Consider the following 25,163-nt stretch of genomic DNA (forward strand, 5'->3'; position numbering starts at 1 on the left):
TTCCATCGATGTTGTATACCATCAGTATAAAGGTTTGTATGTAGCACATTCTATGCTCCTCTAATTATTTTCCACATTTTTTTAAGTTATAAAAGTAATATAATTTGGGGGCCGGCCCACTGGTGCAGCAGTTAAATTTGCACTTTCCGCTTCGGCGGCCCGGGGTTTGCCAGTTCGCATCCCAGGTGCTATTGCTTTGGTCTTTCCTACAATGGATGTCTTTTCTTAAATTGTTATTCTGGCTTTTTGACTTCATTTCTTTGATTTAGTTTCATATTTGACTGTTGGATGTATTTTGTTTCTTTTTAAATCTTTATTCAAGAAAATAGAAAAAACGTTCTTTAAAGATGATTATTGGAAGAGGTTATTTTTGATGGGCAACTTCCTCTAAATTATGTGTGTGTGCTTTCTAATCACTTTTGTTACCTTTACACTATTTTAAATACAAATCAATAAAAATAAACAATTTGTGAACTATTCTCTACATATGCATTTTTATATAAAAATATAAATGAGCATATTGAGTGTTTAGCCCTTTTTAAAATGTATTCCTGCTTGAATTTAATCTAACCTGTTTTATCTTAATCAGGTTATTTACTCAAGGTAAATACTCAAGAGAAAATAGGAAGATACCCAAGCTTTTATCTAGGACTTACTGAATTGATACTTGTGGTTTAAATTATTAGAGGACATATTTATAAAAATAAAAATTGAAAAAAAAATTACAGAATTTTGTAAAAGTAAATAGCCCAGAAGTGATTTTTAAAGTTTCATTAAGGATTTATGCAAAGAAATTTGGCCTGTGAGTTTATTGACGATAGCTATTGTATTTTACTTCATTATATTTCATCTGTATGAGTAGTACCTCCTGTATTGTCTTGGTTGACATTTTATATCATTTATTCTTACATTTTTATGGCAAAACAGTTTAGTGCACTTTGACATAAGGGAGATCTGAGTCCATCATCCTGCCTCTGCTTTTTGACAAACTATATAAACTTGGACAAATTACTTCATATCTCTGGTGGTCTTTGTCTTTATCTATAAAAGTAGATCACCACTCTGTTGGATTATTGGAAGATTACTGTGAATATTGGAGATTGATCTAGCCCATAATTTGGCATTTAGCAGGAGCTTAATAGATGCCAATTTTATTTTTCCTTTTTCTCCTCAAAGCCCCCCTGTACATAGTTGTATTTTTTTTTAGTTGTGGATACTTCCAGCCGTGGCATGCGGGATGCCACCCCAGCATGACTTGATGAGGGGTGCCATGTCCGCACCCAGGATCCGAACTGGCGAAACCTTGGGCTGCCAAAGCGGAGCTCACAAACTCAACCACTCAGCCACAGGGCTGGCCCCTAGATGGCAATTTTAGTTACCTTATATAGCAAAAGAAGCTTTGGAAACTTTGCTCCGTAGAAAATTTAAAACAAGTGATGCTCTGCTTACTTTTGGTATTGAGTGGCAGTGAAGAAAGACCTATTTCTAGGATGAGTGATTTTTTAAAAAGCATTTTGGTTTAATTTAGGATATTCTTTAGATTTTAATGCAAATTGATTACTGTGCTTCATATTCTGGAAGATATTTTGAAATATCCATGTTCAAATGTAATACAGAAGTTAATTTTGATCACCTGTGAGTTTGCCATCCCTAGTCACATATTCAAGTAACCTAGAGTTGAAAATGGAAAATTCAAAATGTTGAAAGGTAAAAGGCCAATGTATAAGTCAGTCACACAGAATGTGTGTTGTAAACGGGATATTAAGATTCAAGTAGTAGTTAAATACATGTAAATTTCTAAAATGGAGCTATAAATTCTACTAGGGTAGGCAGGGTATATATTCTATGGTCCATGTAGTACGTATTAAAACATATAAAAGCCCAGCCAGGATAGTCTCTTAGTCATCTCAAACATAACCTTAAATCCTGTTTTTGCTATATTCTTAGGGTTAGTGTTTTAAGCCTTCCTGAAGCAGACATTCTAGGTGACCTGAAAATTGGACTGGGGCTCTTGGGATTGAAACTGGGGCATTTCAGACCAAAAACCAGGACAAGATTTACAGGTAATTTTTAAACAATGTGAATTATTTTACTTAGCATAGCTGTTGAAGGTAATACGAAAGGTGATTCTGATTTTTTACTTTATATTTAAACAAACAATGTATTTAGTTCGGTGTAATTATACCTAATTCTTAAGTTTTCTTCGGCTGTTTTAGTTGATCATGAGGAAGCAAAACCAATGTCTTTTTAAACTTTCCTATATAATCCTATTATGGTGAATCAGAAATTAGATATAGAACTATTAGGCATAGTACCCAGATAACTAGAGAAATTTTTTTCTGAAGACAAATATAAACAAAAATAAACAATTTGCAAAGCTGAGATTATTGTATATGTATACCTCTATCTCTTCAAAGGCCTAGAATATAGCATTATAGTCAGAATAGATATAAATACACAGAGAAATCCTCATTCTTGATATAAAAAATAAAATGATTATTGGTAGCTACAAGCTTTCTGAAGACTGAGAATGAAAAGGTAAATAAGAGTGATGAGATTGCTGCATTCTAAGACTTTAGGAAATCACTATTTACAACATGGGGACATAATAATTTATTATTCTTCCAGCTTTCTGACACTGGCCTGATTTGTGAACAAAAACTTAAAAACTTACTGTATAAAGATGTAGATAGTATCACCACCAGTAATAACAGAAGAACTAGATGTGTGGTGTACTGTACTAGTCAAATTGTTTAGGTAGCAAATGGCAGGATACTATTTCTCAGACATCTTTTTTTGTCAGTGTATTACATTAAACAATGCATATCGTTTATGTTATGAAGCATAATAAGAAGTCAAATATTCATGAATCTGCCATCTAATTTAATAACTAGACATTACCATTATTGTTTTAGTTACAATTGTGCTCTCCCTCATCTCATCACTCTACGTCTTAGGATGTTTATTATTTCTTTTCTTTTTCTTAAAATAGGTTTTTTTTCCTGCTTTTTCTCCCCAAGCCCCCCTAGTACATAGTTGTATATTTTAGCTGTGGGTCCTTCTAGTTGTGGCATGTGGGATGCCGCCCCAGCATGGCTTGATGAGTGGTGCCATGTCGGCGCCCAGGATCCGAACCAGCGAAACCCTGGGCCACCCAAGCAGAACGAGCGAACTTAACCACTTGGCCATGGGGCCAGCCCCTTAAAATAGTTTTTATATTCTTTTCTAAACCTCTCATTTAATTATGCTTGTCTTTGAGCTTTATAAAAATAATATCACTCTGCATATTACTTTTTTCACTTCATATTGTATTTCTGAATTTATTCATGTTTTGTTCAATCATTGTAGTTCATTCACTTTCACTTCATATAGTACTCAATTGTGTGTATATACTCCTCTATGTTTATCTGTTCTCCTGACCATGAACATTTGGATATATACCTACATTTAAATATATACATAGGAGGATAATTGCTGGGTTGTACAGTATGTACACGCTCATCTTTACAATTGTACCACATCCTTTGCTTAAAGTTTTATTGTTTATTTATGTAGTGTACTTTCATTGTCTTACTACTCTCTGAATTACTGTATTTTTGTCATATTGTCTCATTATGCAGTTCACCAAGAGGCTTTTAAAATTTTCTCACAAAGACTCTAAAGAGAGAGAACTTTTACCATTATTACTATATGAGATATATGGAAACAGATGTGGAAAGATGAGTTAGGTGATTCTTAATCCTTATAGGTGATAAAATAAACTTCGGAAGAGAGTCCTGGAGATGCTACCATTTGTAATGTACTATGATTATTCTTTTTAAAGAATCAAGCCAAAACTAATACCAATCTATTTAAGAGAAGATTTGCTGTAGGAGACTTAGTGAAATCTTAGTGTCTGCCTCATATACCTTGGTGTCTCCAGTGCCTGGCAAATAAATGTTTGTTGAAAGAATGAAAGGCTTCATTTTCCCCTTAAAATTTCACCCAAAAAATGGTTACAGGATTTTAAATTAAGCAGCTGTAACTCACTCTGATGCTGATGAAGACCTAAAAGAGAACTAAACAGAAAATACTGATTTTTCAAAGTTGATGAAATCCAGGTATATCATGTTTATTACAAATACAAAATTAGTCCTTTAAACTTTAAAGCTACTTCTTCCTATTCCTTCTATTAATCCTTGCAACTCCAGGGAGATGAGCTGGGGGGAAACAGTGGTGATAGCATCAGTCTCCTCCGTGAAACGAGTAATGAGCTGGTGAATTGAGAAGAAGAAGGGAAAGGAATTACTGTGGAGAGGACCAGAGGCTCAGAGAAGGTTGCTTTTGGAGTAGAAAAGGTTCTCATTACTGTCCAGTCTGCTTCCCCCTCTCTCCAAATAAATCCATGTGTGCGTTTCTGAGTATCATTTAGAATGCTTTTGTAGCTTAAAAATTCTAATTTTGATCTGATGTCAAATTTGGAAACCTATAGGGCATAAAGGAGTATATAATACTATTGGACTATGCAATGCCAGAGTGGGAGTTATAAAAGTACCTAAGGAGGAAAAATCTAAAGTTCCATTAGGTACCTTTATTGGTTCTGGTTCTGTAAATATTTTCTTGTGTATCTTGCTCCTCTTTAAGTGCTATCCCCAAAGTTTTTTAATGCCTTTTCAAATGTCTACCCTAACGCTATTCAGCAGTTATTAATACCATAACTATTAATTTCCTATTTAATGTCTCACTCTTTGCCACAGCCCTCCTCACCCCACTAAATATGTCACTAGGCTTCCTGTACTTCTCATTAAACTATCTACACAAATGTTCCCCTGCCCTGTCCCCCCAGGAGGATTCTGAACTGCCTTTCGGAATTGAAATGTGTTTTGCCCTGGGCTCTTTCTTTCACCTCTGTAACCCCTCCCTCAAACCATATCATCTGGATAAACCTTATTCCTTACGATGTTTAAAAATTATTGGCAGGAAACAAAGGACTATATGAAGTTTAATAGGCAGGCGATAATATCATTACTATTTTGAGGGTGGCAGAGTGCTTTTACAACATTTTATCAGATTTGTTCCTCACAATAATCAGATGAAGTAAGTAGACCAGATGTCATTATCTGAATTTTGTAAGTGAGTAAATGGAATTTCAGAGAAGGAAAGTGACATAATCGATAAGTGACATGGCCATGACTTACATCCAGGTGCTTTGGCATAGTTTGTAATACTTTCTGCTCATTGCTCCTCAAGTTTGTCTTCACCTTAGAATCAAATAAAGAGCTTTTTAAAAACGCTGATATCTGCACCCCATCCAAGACCTATTAAATTAGACTCTCTGTGGTGGGGCTTGATGTCAGTATTTTTTAAATGATGCATCAGTTCATTCTAATATGGAGCCAAAGTTGATAACCACTGTGGTGTACTCACACTTTACTGGTTTTAGTGTGAGATGAGTGTGAGGTGGAAAGAAAATATATTTGATCAAGAACATTGTTTCCCAAAGAGGAGTGGTCCCTGGACCATGATTCACCTGGGGAAGCTTGTTAAAAATGCAGATTCCTCAGACTTCACCACAGGGCGAATGATTGAGAACTGTGGATCAGGAGATTCAACTATTTACAGCTGATATCAGCCCAGAGCCTGCATTTTTATAAAGGAGGCTAGTTAAAGTTTGAACTTAAAACTATAGTTAATCAGTTGTTCATAGTCCATTTGTGCTGCAAATGCGTATCCAATAGGATTAGACTTACTCTTTGAAACATCAAATATAAGTTGTTAATGAAAATGGTCATTGTGCATTTGTAATAAGGGGAGAACCAGAGCTAGAAAGTAATGTGGTATCAACAGACAGGGGCAGGAACTAGAGTTATTAAAACAACAAGGAATAATAACAACGTTTTTAGCATTATTATAAATCATATTATGCCTTACATGGATTATATCATTGAATTATTACAAAACTCTATTGCATAGATTTTCATACCAACATAAGATGAAAGCAACAAGCCAAAAAAATACAGAGCTATTAGTTATATGCACTGATTTTCTAAGGCATTTAGAAATGACCAAAGTAGTTTTTAATAACCCAGGCCTCTTGGGTTGGGTCAGAATGACCACCAACATCTGATAGGTAATTCATATGAAATTAGGTCCTAACATAAGTGAAATAATGGATTGAAATTATAGCTGAGAGTGGCAGGTTGAAGAATTGGTCAGAATTAGGTAATTAGGACTAGTGAGCATGAATCAGACTTAGAACATGAGGCAAAAATTATCTATAAATACAAGATGGGAAAAGACTAGATTTGCATGAAAGTAGCCGAATGTAATGGGAGGTTGCTTGTGAATTACAATGTGTGAGGAATGACATAGCATCTCTGAAAAATAGCACTCATATTTCCTGAAATGAAGAGGTACAGCATGTAAAATTCATGGAATAGTTCTTGCATTCAGCTCTGCATTAGTTAGGTCTTCATTTGCATGTGTGTTTTCCCGTTGTATTTGGTGGAGGATTGTGTCAGTCAAGGTAAGCTGGATTATGCTGCAATAACAAACAACCTGAAAATGTTAGTGGCTTTTAATGATGCTCATGTCCAGTGCTCATGTTCCATGTCCGTCCTGAGTTGCCATAGCTCTACTCCACATCCTCTTACTTCAAAGCCCAGAGTAGCCTCTTCTTGAACACTGCTGGTCATCGTGGGAGGGGGAAGAAAAGAGAGCATGGTGAACTATGCACTGGTTCTTAAAATTTCTTCAAGGAAATGAGACATAATTTTTCACATTTCGTTGGTGAAAATAAGTCACATATCCATGGCTGACTTCAGTGGCTCAAGGAAGTTTACTTTTCCCTTAAAACAAGGAAGTGTATATTTAGAAATCATAATACAAATCTGCCACTGCAATGAATCTATAAGGAATTTCAGTATAGCATTGTACTAGAATTTTAAGGACAACATTGTTTATTTGAATATAAGGAAACAAAATTATGGGGAAAAATTTTAAATATCACAAAAACAGCTTGATAAAGGTTGAGTTTGAAGAGCTGCTTCTCTCTCCTCAATACTGTATTTGTATGCGTGTGCATCTCTCTTAGTATTTTAAGTATAATCTACTGGAATATGGGTGGTAGGTTTGCTGGGAGGGGGAAGACTTCTTGAATTTTTTCAGAGCATCAAATTCTGCCTTATAATCACTCAGTGTTACTACTAGGAAACCCTAAATGGGTACTGATTCTGCGTAGTATCTCTTTTGAAAGTGTACCAAATTAAGCCTAGATTTAAGCTAGTACTATTACTTGGGCAACTTGGTATTTATTAGGATTTAAATATCTTATCATCAGTGATCTAAAAATATTTATTGAGTGCTTGGGTATAAATGGCATTTTTTCAAATATTGCACACAGTTACTGTATATAAATGGTTACATTTTGTCCAAGAAAATGCAATCTAAATAGATAAAAAGAGCAAAGCTATATAGGCTAAGAAATTTTTTAAATTAATACTTGGAATTTGTTTCAAATATAACATAACTTCCACTTATTTTCTGGCAGCCAAGTGGATGATCTTGAATTGAAGAATTAATGTTTAATTTATAATTTTTATTTGTAATGGGATGTGGTGTTTATCTTTGCTTGAACTCTAGTTGAATTTGTCACAAGGGAAAACTTGTCTCCCATCACTTAAACCCTATAGATTTTCTTTCCCTTGTGGTATGTTAGATGGTCGTTATAATAAGTAACTTGAATATCTGGAAACTAGAGAGGCTCTTTATTACAAAGAAATGTTAGCTTCCTTGTATGAATATAAAATTCTTGATATCTTTTACATAATATGAGTCTTCATGCAGAGAAAGGCCCAATTATTTTTGTTGAAAATATCTGCTGAGATCATGCAGATTAAAGTTTAAAATCAAACGCATGTTTAAAATGATTTTAAAACTGTGAAACTCAGTCTATTTTTGTACAAAATAAGTGTGAAGAAACTAAATGTACTGTACTAGTTTGTTTGGCAATTAGAAATTTTGTTTTAAGAAATATGGCTTTAAAAGTTCCTTTTGTATACCTAACCTATAGAACCAATGTAAAATGTTTATTATAGAATGTGAAAATAGAGAATCAATGGAATAAAACAATCATAGCTGATAAAATCAGATTATAGAGTATACAGAGCACCTTGAGAAATTAAAGAGACAGTGCAATTGAATATAGGGTTCCTTCTTTGAAAATATTGACCATCTAATGGTAGAGACTAAGACTAACAAATAGGTAAACATAAAATATGTACAGTTAGTAGTAATCCTATAGGCCGTTCAGAACCATTAAGGTCTTGACCCAAGACTTGCAGAATAAACAAACTTAGTTCATAGTGGGAGTTAGCTCATTGCCTCTTCAGATTGTCAAAACTGTGTTATTGAAGTTACAGAGATCACAGTCTTACCTTAAGGAGATTTCTGGTCATTGGTATCTTGACTTGACATTTTTAGTTTTTATCCCTTTTGACACTTCAATCTTGAAAAGCCTCAGTGGTTTTTGGATTTGTTAGAGAGCCGTTTGGATGCTGAAAAAAACAGTCAGCTTCACTTCTGCCTGCACCCCAAGTCTCTATATGCTAAAAGATTAGTTTCCACACTCATTCAACTATTGGAACATTAGTCTCTCATTGTCAACTGAAAGACTAGAATGATTGGAGCCAAATGGGGCTTCATTTTAGATGACCTCCTGGGGGGAACTGAAGCAGAATTTTGAAGAGGAATTCGATGCAAAGTGTAGAAGACTATGGCTATGTTCACTGACAGAAAGACTAGACAGCCACTACAGTCATGCCCACTCACATTCTCCTTCCATCCTTTGTTTATTGCTATTTTTATGTTACAACTTGTGACCTTATTTAACCTAATGAAAATCTTAGCCAGTTCATTTAAAAATTGATCGTTTTAAAATTTTAATAGATGCCATCCTTCGTGGACCTTCCTCTTTTCAATCCCAAAGCAACCACAGGAACACTAACAAGTTTGTGGTCATTGGGCCAGTCAAAATGGTGAAGGGATTGCCAAGGAGGCACTCGTGGGGTGATTATACCTCTGCCTTGTTTACCAAGGACGTTTATATATCTGAAATTAGAGTTAAACAATGGCGTTTTGATAACACGTCAGCAGGAACGCCTGTGCCTATTCACCATGGGCGTTCTCCTCCATTCTCAGGATCCTCAGTCAGCTCTCCGTCTTTGATGAATCTAAATTTAGTTTGGGCTTTTATCTTCCATCCATTGCAAATCTTTTATCCCTGGCACTGCTTTCTCTCTGCCCACAAAAGTATGTGATGGGTACTTTTGAGTTCCTTTTCATGGCTTTTTTCCATATATTATCCTACAGAGAGTATTGGTTTCATTATACTGTGTTGCTACTGTAGATGTCATCATAGTCTGGAATCTGCTCTTTGCTGAAGGAAAAAAAAAGTGCAGCACTCCGTTGTATCAGAGTAAAGTGTGCACTCCTCCATTTTCCCTAGAGATGAAATGTCTACTTTAGGGAGATACATAGCTTTGCAGAGATTCCCTGAGACCTGACACCAAAGTTACTCTTGTAACTAAAGGAGAGGAACAAGAGGAAAAGAACCATGAGAAAAGGAGCAAGAGGTGGCTATGGGAGTTGTTAGCCAGACCAGAGAGTTTGAACTCCACTCCCACCCACTCACTGCCAGCACACACACTCACCATTCACATTGCTGTTTAACACCAACTATGGCATGAGGTAAGCTATCCTGACTTCAGCCTCTCCCAAGGGAAAGTAACAAGAAATTGTCAATTGACTGAGTTAAGTTTTTGCTACCCCAGAGGAATGGGGCTTCAAAATAGATTGTTGTAGAAAAAAACAAATTTTATTCCTTTTAAAACCAAAAAGATTTCTCCAGCCTAGCATTGGTAGCTTTCTACAATATGATCCATATTATTTTCTAGGCTTTCTTTTCTACTGCATTCACCCTACGTATCTTATACTCTAGCCAAATTGGTCTGCTTACTGCTGATTGTGCCTTTGTTCAGTGTGTTTGCACAATCTGAAATGGTCTTGCCGTGTGAACCCCCAATTTCCAGATTTAAAAGCTATTTTAAGGCCAGCTAACGTATCTCCTCCAGAAGGTCATTCCAGAGTTAACAAGTCAGAAGTTATCTCCCTTTTTATGAGATCTTCTGTTAGCATTTATCTTGTCCACCTTGTATTATTATTTGAATGTTTTCTCTTCCACTAAATAATAATAATGGCCAACAACCAGGTTTAATGTATCTTTGATCACCTTATTGCGCCTGACAGTGAATTGTATTTAGAATATGCCCAAAAAAAACCTTCTTGGTAAATGGAATTGTGGCTTGAGTAAATAAATGAGTGAATGAATGAGTAAGAGTATAAGACTAATTCATTAAGTGAATTAATCACTTAAGCATATGAAGATGTTTTGATAGCTTAATAATAGAATATTTAAAGTGTTCTATTATTCTATTATTAAAAATTATTCTATTATTAAAGATAATGGTATAAAGGTACCATTATCAAAGGTTTGCATAGATGGATCATTTAAATACTACTTGTAAGCAGAACAACATTTTTTATATTATTTGTACAAATATACTATAATTACACTAAAAAGAGACAGATGAAAATTTATAGCATTTGTAACTATAAAGTTCCTTGAAATATAATCGTATATAGAATTAGATACATACACTATTTCTCTTCACTCTCTTTATTCAATATTAATGAACTGTGTATTATTCTTATGACTATATATACTACACAGTTGATGAGAAATTTTACTTGTACTGAGCATTATGACCCCCTGGTGCTTAAAACTTGTTGATCAAGTATGGAGCATTATATGAAAAGGATAAAGAAGAGATGCAAGTGTTGTTTTGCATGTACAGTAAAAGACAGCATGAGCTACTGAAGAGAAATTTTGAAGTATACATAGAAATTTTTCTATGCATTCTGCTCAGTATTGGAATTGCATCATTGTTTCACAGAAAGGATAACTTGATTATGATCCTGTGTGGGCACATAGCTCATCTGTGGGAGGCTGATTCTGTGCGTACTTTTCTAAGAAGAAAGTGATCAAAATTGAAGAAACACTCCTTGTTTTTATGGAATTTGGTGCATTTAAATATGCATCACATGGTTTGTAGAAGCAATATTTGGAAAAGGATAAAGAAGAGATGCAAGTGTTATTTTGCATGTACAGTAAAAGACGGCATGAGCTACTGATGAGAATTCCTGGGAGTGTATAGTGGCATAACTCTAAATCCAATTTTAAAAACCTAAATTTAATCCTAACCTAAAAATAACTCGAACGTCAGAGGTGTACCTTTCCAGAGATTGAATAGGTTCATAAAATGTAGCTTTCTCCGTATTCAGTGCCATTTTCTTTTTAAAAATTGGGGTTTGATCTTTTGGGAAAAGATTTGGCCCTAAAGTGTTAATAAAACCCACACTTGAGAAGAAAATATTTTAAAATCACATTTTGATGGAAAGAAAATAACTTAGTAGTAAAATGAATACCCCAAAGTACCTAGGGCTATTTAAATATTTAGCATGATAAAATGAACTCTATAAAATTATAGCTCAACTAAATAGAACATATTTATTTAATTTCTATTCGTCTCCTCAATATAAAGTAGCAGGTTAATAGGCACTTTTTGTGTTGTTCTGTTTTGTTTTTATTATGCTGTTACTTGCCCTTTGTGAAAGCTTTTGGCTTTCAATAATGAACAGGCTGATTTGGCCAAAAGAAGGTAGAGATACGAACAAGTAGAAGCAGTTATTCAAAGTAGTAAGCTATTAAGAAAAAAAAATAAGTTTACTAGGAGGGAAAAAAGAAAAAAGCAATCAATAAATTGGGGGAACATGTAACCAAAACACAGCTCTGAAGAGCTGAGAACTGTTTAGAGTTAGCCAGTAGATACTATTTTTAAATTAGTTTACTGTTTTATGGATTCTATGTATTTGATCATTGTGGTTTGATTTGATTTGGCATTCTTCTGTTACGTGATATCCTATAAAATGGATTGTGTTTCTCAAAGTACCTTCTTTATCAAAATCATCTTGGGGGCCTCCAGTCCACATCTACTGAAACTGTATTTCTGGGAGTGAACCTGAGAATCTGCATTTTAACCCACTCTCCAAGTGACTCTTACATACATACAGAACCAAAATCTGAAAATTACAGCAGTAGCTTCACTGTGTTTGAGTGTAGTTTCATTGCTTTTGCAGTAATGCCTTTATTTTCTTTGCCTAAAGACCTACTTTTTCCAAGATCCAATTAAAAGCCTCCTTTCTTGATTTTTTTTAAAGGCAGAGGTAGTTGTTTCCTCCCCTGTTCCCCCCAGCCCCATGATCCTGCCTTCATTATAGTAAGTAAGGGTGTCCCAAAAGTCTTAGTGTGGATTTATGCTTTAATAACTTCACGTGTATAAATATGCTACAAACTTACATAAACATCATTTGAAAAATTACTTCAGTTTCTTTTATGATCATTTAGTTTTGTTTATTTCAAATAGTAAGGTTTTAATTTTATTATTTGTATGTGACAATTTTTTAGACCACTGGAAAAATTCAGCTGCTTCAGTCACCTGATATATCTCCCTTAGACTGTCTTGTGGGGTCATGTCAGATTCTCAAGGATGTGTCAGTACTTCATTCGCTGAATAATCTGAAGGCTAGGATTACAAATGTAATCCTTTTAGTCACTGAGGAGCAGCAGCTGGTGAAAGTTTTTACAGAGTTTGAAATTTGACTTAAGCAGTGTATGGCACAACACAGTGGTCATGTTGAATTTTAATAAGAAATAGATTAATATTTAAAAAATATAAATAATTGACTTCACTTGTTGATTTGTGTAATTTTGTGACATTTACACTTCTGAAGTTATTGCAACTTAAAACTATGAAGACTTTGAAATTCTATGTATTTTAACTTATTTGTGTGAATGCCTATCTCCTTAAACTGTGCTTCCCTAAGTCAGGGGCCATGTTTTATTCATCTTTGTAGCCCTAGCACAGTTGATTAATATTTGCTGAATCAGGAGGAAAAGTACATTTATTATACATTGTCCAATTCGTTTAATATATTCAATATTATTGAACTGTTAGTAAATATATTTGGGTATATTTAGTATGTTTATAATCTAGCATCAAACATATTAATATATTTAATATTTAATAATATTTACTGTTTACATCTATTGTTGTTATTATCCTTTTAGATGCTCAAGTTGCTCCATCTTGCCTGTGAGAATCTCTTTGTGTTGACTTCTGAGTACTACTGACACAATCCTCTTAGTCTTTAATAGCTTCTTTCTATCTTGAGTCGCAGTATAATCCAAGCTCATCATGTACCTTTCCTATCCCTGATCTAGAATCAGCCATTTTCCAGGAAGGCCTAGGAAATGGTATTTGAAGACTACTAACTGTGAGGAGTTCATTTATTACTAGGTTGATCATTGTTTCTATGCCTTTTCAGTGGACAGAGCTAAGAAATTATACATACATTTACATGCATAATATATAAACTCTAGGGTTTTTACTTCTTATATATGTATGTGCTTTCTCCCATGCTAAAATTACTTATCAATGATACCAAGAGTGATAAAATGATAGTATCACATAATGGTTCCATTGTTTCATTCTGTAAAATACACACAACAGTTTCAACAAAACAATAACAGAATGACAACAGTACTGTCAGCAGCCAATATAATGACTGAAAATATTATAAGGTTTTATTTAACAGTTCTTTTTGTTATACCCCGCCAGGAATGTGCAAATAAAGTATTATATTTTAAAGAGATTTGAAATAGTTACTCTCTCTGTGATTATTGTATCACTAGCAGGATATACATGTAGATTATATTTACTTTTTTCCTGGAGGAGAATCTTTTTGAAAGTTTGGACATTTAATCATATTCTCTGATTCTGGGAAGGTAGGTAAATAATGAAACTTGGTTCCATTACAGCTGAAGTAAGCTGTTGAGGCAACATGAGGAAGCTGGGCAACTTCCCAGCTTTTCCCAAATCATCTCTTCCCAGTGTTAGTGTGTTTGAAATTATTCTGTAAAATTGGACTCTTCCAAATTCAGATGCAAGTACAAATGCACTTTCCAAATATAAATGTTTTGTCTACACTTTGGCTCCTCTGTACACATAATTCATACTTGATTAGTAAGAGTTGACTTTATGTAAGTATATAGACATAGATATGACTATATTTGTAACAAATTTCTCCTTTGGCACAGGAACCCTTCAGAATGGCAAGGTCCAATGCTTAAGTATTCCTAGTTTGTGAAATGGGATGAGACCTAAATTTAGCTTTAAAAATTTGGCCCCTGATAAGAATATGTACTTCTGACAAGGTATAGTGATAAAATGGCATTATCAAAAACTATGTTGAATAAGATTCCTTTTTGTTAAAATTCAGGGAACAAAATGAAATGGACTATCCTTCCTTGAAATGTGCAGTATTGTGGAATATGAATATTTTTTCAAAATTAGATAGCTAAATAATAATTAACTTTATATTTTGAAGTAAAAGTAATTAGCTTAAAATTTTTAAATAATGGTACAGAACAATTCATAGTTACATGTATCTATCATTTACTGTATGCCAGATGCTGTACTAAGCCATTTATCTCATTTTCTCATTTAATCTTAACACCCTTATTAGGTACTACTAATGTTATATCCATTTTATAAATTCTTTGAGGAAACAGAGCCACGACAACACAAAATTTCTAAGCAAAGATCATTTTGCTATATTACGGCTTCTTGTAAGTCTAGCCGTTGCAGGTAAAAAGACAATGGTGATTTTTTAATTTTTTTTATAATTTCAGGGACTCAAATTTAGGCAAGAACTGTAAACTTAGTGTTTATTAGTAGCATGTCTCAATTTTAAATGCATAATATATAGCATAGTTTATAGCTTGCAATACTTGAAAATATGAAACTTTTTGAGATTTTGATATGACTGTTGAAATAAATATTGTTTTTCTTAATGTTCTAATCTATAATAAATTAGTATTTGAAATGTTGGAAATATTTCAACAAAATGCATTTATCATATGTAAAAGTTTAGATAGGGAATGGTTACAATAGTTTTTCTAATATTTGTTTTTACATCTGTTTGATGTATATTTTCCTTTATTCTGTGTGTTTAAAATTAGTAAAATTAGAAAATACAGTTAAGCAAAAGTAAGAATATCCCTATATATGGCATTCCAGATTTTTTTAATAAAGATTGGCACCTGAGCTAACATCTGTTGCCAGTCTTCTCTCTTTTTTTTTCTTCCTTCTCCCCAAAGCCGCCCAGTACATAGCTGTATATGGTAGTTGTAGGTCCTTCTTACTCTGCTATGTAGGACACCACCTCAACATGGCTTGATGAGTGGTGCTAGATCTGCGCCTAGGATCTGAACCGGAGAAACCCTGGGCCGCCAAAGTGGAGTGTGCGATCTTAACCACTTGGCCATGGGGTCAGCCGTGGCATTCTAGATTTTTTTCCCATTCTTTTTGCTGTTTTTGCTTGAATTGTCAAGACTTTTTTTCAAATGGTAGTACAATTCCTAAGAAAATATTTTAAAAGGATTTCTTTTTAAACTAATGTATGTTTCTTTTTTTTCCCCCAGGATTGTACTGTATATGAAACAGAGAATAAAATTCTTCATGTGGTAAGTGTACTTGGATTTATTTTCATCTTCATTGGAAAACTATTTCTCTGTTTAGCTAGTAATTAAATAAAAAGCTACAGCCTATAAAAAAGTGAATCCTGTATAATTTCATGGAAAAGTACAAAAGAATCAAAAAGAACAGGTTATATTAGTTATAAACATTCTATTGTATAATAGAAAAATATGACACACTATTTTAAGATTGTAGTATATAGCAAGGTTGGAATATAATAGTCTAGAGAAAAGAGAATTTGAAATCAGAATTTTTCAGTGTTCACCTGTGACAAAAAGAGATCAGAGAAAAGTATTTGGTTATATAACAGGAGTAATTCACCTCTATCATCATTTGGGAGAAATAGTTCATAAAATAATCAAACTGCCTTTACTCTGTTTCTGTACTCACCAAACAACCTTCAAATTTTAATTTGGCAATATGTGTTGAATCAATTGATGACTTTGCAGAGATTTTATTTTATTACCGGAAATGAAGTATGAGTACATTATACTTTGTAGAAAGGCATTTCCTTTCTTGTTAATGAACAGTCGCTGCTTTTCTTTGTAAATTCTTTTCTTGGTTGATGCTTATCTGTACTAATAACTTCTTCACCTCTATTAGAAATGAGTGATAGCATAAATAACATTGAAGTTTAGAAATGAATACAATACATTTACTTTGGCAATTACGCATTCCAGCTAGTGAGAATTTAAAGATCCTATCTGATGATGATCAAGACAGTGGATGACATTAACCAATCAGTTCAGCTCAGAAAGCACTTATATTTTCATGTTATTGTTCCACTTCCCTTCCTGGCCTTTGTATGCAAAGATGGTCCAGCCTTCACTAGAAGGTTGTATACTTGAGTTACTTTTCTCACAATAAGAATTATTTTTAAAAAATAATAAAACAGTATACTGTACCACTTGGTATATGATGCTGGAATACTTTCTTTAAACCAAAATTTTCAAAAAAGTATCTTTCCAGATTTCTGGTAGTGAAGAAATCACTTTGAGTCTAAAGAACTATGTCTGAATCCTAATTCACTTTCTGTGTCAGTGACCTTTTTCAAGTGATTTAACTTTTTTTGAGATTTTGTTCTATTTTTATTCCAGGTAAAATTTAACAATTTAATTTTTGTTAATTTTTATTGAGATATGATTGATATATAACACTATATTAGTTTCAAGTGTACAACATAATATTTCGATATTCATGTGAGACTTTGTCTTAATAAGTAAAATGAAGATATTAATATCTTCCAACTACGATTGTGTATAATCTGATGACCTTCTTTCCAGTTTTTTTATATGCAATAGAAAATAAAAATCCTGAGTTTTGTTAGAACTTGTCTAGAATCAAATTGTAAATTAATTTGAACATTCTCCTTGTTTCTATGATACTTGAATATGTGTACTCATACAACTGAGTAGAGATGACAGTAGGTTGAGCTATGCCCTAGAATATCAACTGTCCCAGCCCAGACCCAATCCCTATATTTTTATTTTGTCTGGAGGGTAGAGGAGGCAGTTGTTGAGAGAAAGGACAGCTTATCACTTGGGAAAATCTGCTATATCATAGGAATTCCACAGGCAATAGAAGCATCAGAGTGCTCTTCATCACCTGGGTAAACTGAGATAGCTCAGGAAAGTTGTGAGGTGTGTCTTTTCCTGAAATAGATCTCTATTTAAGTATGAGTAAAGAAAAAAAAAATGGGAAAGAAAAGAGAAAGTATCTTCTCATATAGTAGAAGAAAATCCTTTCCCATGAAGTAAGTTTATTAAGAACATCTATTGAGGGGCCATCCTGGTGGTGTGGCAGTTAAGTTCACATGCTCTGCTTCAGTGGCCCAGGGTTCACCAGCTTGGATCCTGCGCACAGACCTACATGTATGAAATGGCATCCCCACATATAAAATGGAGGAAGATGGGCACAGATGTTAGCTCAGGGCCAGTCTTCCTCAGCAAAAAGAGGAGGATTAGCGGCAGATGTTAGCTCAGGGCTAATCTTCCTCAAACAAAAAAGAACATCTATTTAATGTTCTCAATAAGAATCAAAAGAACACTGTTTGCATTAAAATAGAATACCATACTATAAAGACAATAAGACCACTATAAATTGAGCATAAAATGATCTCAGAAAACAGTCTGTAAAACTAAGAACATGGAAATAGAAATTAAACCATGCTGAAAGCAGTAAAAAGCAGATCAGATATTGCAGAAAATTGAAACAGTGAGACACAAGATAAATTTTAATGACACTCAAGATATTTAGTAAATTAATAAAATGACAAAAAATGAGAGAAGATAATGGCTACAGAGGATAGATTGTGGTTAACCTACCTTTAACTAGTTGTTAGTTTCTGAGGAAGAAAGCAATAGGAAACAATTAAAGATGACAGAATAATTTAGGAATAGAAATTTGGAAATTTGGATTATTCAACAAAGCAGATAATGTTTTGGAAAGATAATTTCAAGATATTTTCTGATAACATTTTACAATTTCTGTGGCAAGAAGCAACTCTACATTCATTCAACCAGTGGGAAGAGAGAGATAAGAGGTTTTGACTTCAAAGAAACAAAAATTAGATTATATTCAGATGTCTTCTCTGAAACCATAACTTCCAGAAAACAGTAGAACAGAATTAATAAATCTTTGAAGAAAAGTAGTGACCAAAAATGTTTATATCTAACTAAATTATCATTCATGTGTGAAAGCAACAAAAAGATACTTTTAGATCATCAAGATCATTAAAGTATTATTTTGAAAAATAGATTTGAATAAGTTTACCAGATAAACGAAGCAAAAGTTGAATTCTGGAATAGGAAAGTTGTGGTAGTAAAGGACTGGAGGTCAACAACAAAACTAGTTGAGATGGTATTTTAGTCCATTCATGCTGCTATAACAAAAATATCATAGACTGAGTGGCTTAAGCAACAAGCATTTCTCACAGTTCTGGAGGCTGGGCAGTCTAACATAAGGATGCCCCAGATTTGGTGTCCAGTGACGCCCTGCTTCCTGGTTTATAGAGGGTTATGTGGTGGAACGGGCAAGGGAGCTCTCTGGGGTCTCTTTTATAAGGACACTAATCCTATTCAAGAGGGTTGTGACCTGAACACCTCTCAGACGCTCCAGATACTATCACATTGGCGATTACGTTTCAGTGTATGGATTTGGGGGAGACACAAACATTGAGTCTATAACAGATGATGAGGAATAAAAAAGTGTATGAATGCTAACTACTGTTTTTAAAATGAGGGTTGTTAATGACAAATTAAAAAGATAATACAAATATCATTGGATTTACATGTTTTAAAGAGACAAGCTCTGCATTCCTAAATTAAATCACAAAGACTACAGTTACCGTCCAGTGGCAATTATCCTCAGAAAACAAGGATTTCCTATAAAATAGTAATGAAATACAAATTTTGACCTATCAATTCATAAACACAAACACGTACACACATAATAACCACACTGAAAGTATCCAAATGGTGATGATTATCTGAGGAAATTAGAATGGACATACTTTACTGCTAGGCATGTACATTCATTAAACCTTTCTAAGTATTAGGCAATTTCAAGCCTCAAAAACATTAATACTAACATTTATGTAATATTTATAATATGCCTCAGGCACTATTTTAACAGCTATGTATGAACTGACTTATTTGGTCTTCATAACAACCTTATGATTATATGTTTTATTGCTATCATCTCCATTTACAGATCAGAAAACTGAAGCACAGAGAGGTTAGGTGACTTCCCAAAGTGATACAGTTGGAAAGGATTTAAGAGAGGATTTTAATTCAGGCCGCCTGGCTCCAGAGTCCATATTCCTATGCTATCTTGGGAATCTTGTATAAAAATAAATTCTAAAACCCAATAACATTTTCTGTAGAAAGTGTTTATAGCAGCATTATACATAAAAATGATGTAGAGGAGGAAGAACATTTCCTCTACCCTCTCTAGGTCCTTCTGGCTGGCCTAAGAATTAAATTGACATGAGACAGAATAGCAGGAACAAACCAAACAAAGCTTTATGGCATGTATACATGGGAGAAACCCAGGAAAACTGAGCAACTCGCCAGAATGGCTGAGGTCGCCACCTTAAATACCATTTTTAGCTAAAGACAAAGGAAGATGTTGGGGCTAGTGGTTTGGGACTTCAAGGGAGAGAAAGGCAATTTCCCTGGATATGGAAATGCAAATGGGCCAACTACAGACAATGTGACCTGAGAGACACGTTTTATATTAGGTTATGGTTATCTTCTGGTATTAGCTCCTTTCTGGAACATGCCTTCTATTTTAAATTCTTTTAGGCGTTTGGGGGTGAAAGTCAGAGTTTCTTTCAGAGTCTTTTGTTCTTAAAAATAATCAAGCCAAGGGGCTGGCCCCGTGGCTGAGTGGTTAAGTTCGCGTGCTCCGCTGCAGGCGGCCCAGTGTTTCGTTGGTTCGAATCCTGGGCGCGGACATGGCACTGCTCGTCAGACCACGCTGAGGCAGCGTCCCACATACCACAACTAGAAGAATCCACAACAAAGAATATACAACTATGTACCGGGGGGTGTTGGGGAGAAAAAGGAAATAATAAAATCTTTAAAAAAAAAAAAAAAATAATCAAGCCAAGGGGACACATTTTGGGGTGGCCAATTCTGATCCCCACAATGAAAAATAAGAAAGAGTAGGGTAATGCATCAGTAAACTATGATGCGTTCACAGGAGGAAATATTTGCTATTCATGGTTACTATTTGATATTATATTTATGACTATATAATTTATGATTAAATTATACTTATGAATATACCTAAAATATTTATGTGCCACTGTTAAAGGAAAGATTCTAAATGGTGATGTTAGGTAAAAACCAGATTAAAATCATTATAAACACAGAATAAATCATCACTGTTGAAAATTTAAAAAGAAAATGTTCTATATTAATTTTTATTGTGTTTGGTAAGATAATAGCTGAGTTTTTTGTTGTTTCAAGTATCTTCCCAATTTTACTCAATTAGTTTGCATTGTTTTTATAATGAAAAATTGTAAAAGTGTATACTTATTCTATTATATTTATAATCCTGATGAGTTTTAATGGATAATTTTATGGTACATATAGTGAAATAGTCAAAAGTGGGACTTGGTGTGGTGGTTAAGTTCCTGCATTCTGCTTTGGTGGCCCGGGGTTCGCAGGTTCGGATCCTGGGTGCGGACCTGGCACCACTCATCAAGCCCTGCTGTGGCAGCATTGCACATAAGGCAGAGGAAGTTGGCACAGATGTTAGCTCAGGGACAATCTTTCTGACAAAAAAATAAAAGTAAGCCGAAGAGACACATTTTGGGTGGCCAATTCTGATCCCCCACAACTCCAATGAACAAAAAGCTGAGTAGAAAAGGGGGTAGGGTGGTTGCAGTGGTGCACAGAGATGTTTGTTAATATGAAATGTGAGAATGAATAAAAGGAGACTGGACCACTTGGGTGTCCTTGGAATTTGCCACTAAATATAATGGAACAGATGGCAGGGTGCAGCCATAAAGGACAAAAGGAAGTGCAGACAATCAATGTACTATATGTCTGAGTGATTGACTTATGATAAATAGTAATATAGTTCACCTCTATTGATCTGATATTTCCCTCTCAGTTAGGCTTTGTCCTTGATTGCACATTCCCTGGCCTGTTGGAGCCTATCTGTTTGTACTGTCCACAAATCCTTGTTTGATACAGTAAATCAGTTATAGAGAATCTGTTCTCTTCAGTTCTGTACCCTGCTTTGTCCTCACTCCCACCTTTCACTGAAGTCTTTGAATCTGGAGAGAGAAGCACTCCTGAGAAGCCATTTCAGACCTTGTGCGGTAGCCGACTTACTCTGCTTGTCACAGCCCTGCTGCTCTCGTTGGTGAACCTGGAACACTTGTCAGCTTTGATAAACTCATGGAAATCCCAGGCCAGGCATGATCATTAAAGCCACATTGTTTGCATCAGTTTGTACTGAGCTCAGATACACCTTTTGCATTAACCAACAGTGTGGTCTTGTATATGGCACTTGCTTTGTACTAGCATTTTACCCCTGTGGGTTTTATAAAGATAATGGGAGGAATAAATACAGTGAATGCCTATTGTATTATTTTAGTGTTAAGATTGTCTTTCACTTGTATGGTACTTTACAATTTACAGGACATTCTCAGGAATGCTCTCTCTTCTCTCTCTCTTTTCTCTACAAGCTATTTTTTTTCCTTTACTTATTTAGGTTTGATCATGAATTAGGCTTATTTGTCATGTTAACTATTAGTTTTATTTCACAAACACTGTGTAATTTTTTTCTGTCTTTAAATGTATGAGTTCTTTACTCCTAAACTCCATCTGGGCTGAGATTATTGTGCCTTTTCTGCTATGTAGACTAGAAATGGCTGCAACTGCACAGAACCAACAGTTAGGTCTAAGGGAAGAGCCTGGAGGAGAAAATAGAGAGCTCATTTTAGACTTTGCCCCACCGTCTGTATCATATCATTTATGTAAGGATAGGTTTCCTCTCCTAATCGCCCAAAACCTTCAGGATGTAAGTATAAGGATAGCAGCATGCCCTTAATAAAATAAAAGTGATCATATTAATATTTTATCTCTAGAGATTTCTTGAAAATATGATACTCTAATGACTTGGTAAAAATAATTTTATATTTGTCTTCAGAAGGTCCCTGATGCTGTGAAAATGCAGCTTTGCCAGTTATAGCTAGACTTGCCTCTTAAAGCTGTGGTCTTGGGCCATTGCAAACTGATGGGTTTTTTTTTTTTTTTCAGTGTGGTTGACATTTTGGTTGTAACTGTAGCATTTGAGCATACAAATTAAGGTCAATTTCATTAAAACATGAATTCTAATACTGAGTTTTGTAGATGGAAAGCATTAAAATGCTTCTTTATGTTCAGAGTTAATGTGATCCTTCTGTCTTAGCCTTCTTTGCTATCTTTGTAATCACCCTAAAGAAGCATGCTAACACTATTAGTGAAATCGGCATGGATTCTTGATTGTTGTTATTAGAGTATCTTCAGGTTTTGACACTTTGGTGGCTAATTGCCTTATAAATTATTTTAACTCTAAATTAACTTCTCCACAACTGATGTCTCATGCAGGAAAGAAGAAATCCAGATAGAATATGATGGAGATAGAAAATATTTGTCTTTTCTGCGACAGAAAGAAAGCATGGATATATGCTAAAGGGAATGTAGCCATACATGACGAATTAAAATAATCTGTTTTAGTGTGTCTTATTATGATCTGGATAGAGAATATGTAAGTTGGCATATTTATATGGGTGTTCTTGCTAACATTACATTTGCTGAACACATTATACGTTGTAAAATGTTTTCATATTCAGACTAACTCTGAGCACACAATCCTTGTTCTCTATTTGTTTTTGTTGGGGAATCAAGTGAGGCATAGAAATGTAGTAGAAAGAGCACCAGTTTGAGAGTTAAAAAGATTTGATGTCCTGACCGTATTCTGACACTTACTAACTGTGAACAACTAAATTGGCCTAAGTTGGGGGATTGGAGTGTCTGTGATTTCTAAGGTCTAAATGCCATAATTCTTCAGTGAGTAACTCACAAAATCAGTATGAAACGGTATGGCCACATAAAGTGCTAAATTGAAGGACTATCTTTACCTGAGATCTTTATGTTATCAAAGACACTATAGATTTTTTTTAAACTACAGTTATAGTCACTGTAAATGTAAAGATTTCTTCAACAAGGCAGTTGAATCAGCCCGGAGACAGAAATCATGTGGTAACTTAAACAAGGAAAGTTTAATCTAAATAGGTGTTAAACAATGAGTACCTGTACAGCTGTAAAGAGACTGTAAAGCATAACCTAGGACTGGGTAGAGTACCCAAGGAAGGACGGCTTGTAGGAGGACACCTTGCCCCAGGCTGAGCGTAAGAATTCATTGAAGCAGTGGGGTTGCAACTCCACTGGGTTGCCTAAGCCAGAGCTGGTCCATACTTGCCAGGCAAGCAGGAAACAACCTTCCAGGATGCAGGCAAGTGATGCTGGTGGGAGGGCTCATAGAGAGAGTGGGGTGCTACTATGGGTATGAGGCTGAGAGGGCCCCAAGATGGTGGTCATTGAGCCCAGGCTGAGGCTACGATGTCACTGAGGGATTGTGTGGTCTTGGCACCACTGGATGTCCCCACACATGGACGCCACTGATGGACCATGCAGCAAGAGCAACAAAAAGCAGAACTGCTTGCAGCACAAGGGAACTTGGAAGAGAAGCCTCCTTCCCCCTGCAGTGTCCCTCCAGTGCCCTCTGCTGACAGAAACTTAATGTTGTGCTCACTGTAATGCAGAAATGCTTGGAGAGTCCTGTCCATTATCAAAGAGCAAGCACTGAAGGGTGAATTTGGAGCTCAGAGCCAATAAATTCATAACTGGCACAGTGTGATTAGCTCTTTTCTCCATAAAACCGCATATGGCAACTTTGAATTTCTCGACTATAAGTGAAGACGTTGCTCCCAGGTCTCTGCTATTTGTTGCCTATTTGCCCATAAACTGTATATATAGTGCCTGGATTTTCCAGAAGCTCATCCAACTGTAATGAACTGCTCCCCTCTTGCTCTTTGAGTGTAAAGCAAAGTGAAATCATTTTCCTAATAACCTATATCTTTGTTGAGCCACTAGTATGTCCAGACCCTTATTAATCTTGAATCTGGAAAGTAGCATGCCCTCTAATGAGTGCTTGCTCATCTGCCTTGGGAGCCACTGCAAGCCTCCCTAGCTCTGTTTCCTGGCCCTTAGAGAGCAGGCAAATAGAATGGATATTTTCTCAGATCTAGTTCTGGTTTCCAGCTGACTAGTTCCCTATCAAAAATCAGAGGAGTGGTGGAGCCTCTTGTTCCAACTTCAATTCAGACCGATGGATGTCTCAGGGTAGTAGTTGGAAGTAGGTTGGAAGTGTCATGGGTCCACTTCTTGCTCATCAAAACAGGTATAATTTGGGGACTGATATTCTCTCACTGTTTGATACTGTCCTCATCATTCTTAGATGATCATTATTTTAAAGTGTTATTGTTTCTTTTCTGTTATCAGGAACACAAGGGCAGCAGGCTTCATGTCAGTGTTGTTAAGGACAAAGCCAAATACTTTACCAGAAACGCTGTCCCAGGTTGTGAAATCCTTGAGCATAGTAGTTGGCTTTTGAATCATGTAGCAGATGCTCAGTGATTGCTGAATTAATGAATGACTTAATGGTGGTGGTGGTTTCTTCTCATTTTGCTAATTGTTATTTTTGTGGTTTTTTCCACATCATCAGAGTTTGAAACCTAAAGGGATTGCAAAGTTTTCTAGACCTTGTTGAAATGAAGTTTATATGTCCTTTATTTATTTGCAACTATAGTTGCTTTCTGAGGCTATTTGAAACTCTCAGTGTTTGCTGTATACAGATACAATTTTTACATTGGATTAAATTGAAATTTTATTCTTTTCTATTTTTTAA

General features: G+C 35.0%; 1 protein-coding gene across 10 annotated transcripts in view; it reads left to right on the forward strand.

The window, feature by feature from the left end:
- Positions 1-25,163, forward strand: part of CNKSR2 (connector enhancer of kinase suppressor of Ras 2) — a 256,308-nt gene that overhangs the window by 79,916 nt on the left and 151,229 nt on the right. For all 10 annotated transcript variants that reach the window (XM_023633518.2, XM_070257233.1, XM_070257235.1 and 7 more), the window contains exon 5: positions 15,641-15,682. In XM_023633518.2, coding sequence (XP_023489286.1) covers positions 15,641-15,682 — 42 coding nt within the window. The remainder of the gene's footprint in view (positions 1-15,640; positions 15,683-25,163) is intronic.

Source organism: Equus caballus, chromosome X (assembly GCF_041296265.1).
Source record: "Equus caballus isolate H_3958 breed thoroughbred chromosome X, TB-T2T, whole genome shotgun sequence".
NCBI lineage: Eukaryota > Metazoa > Chordata > Mammalia > Perissodactyla > Equidae > Equus > Equus caballus.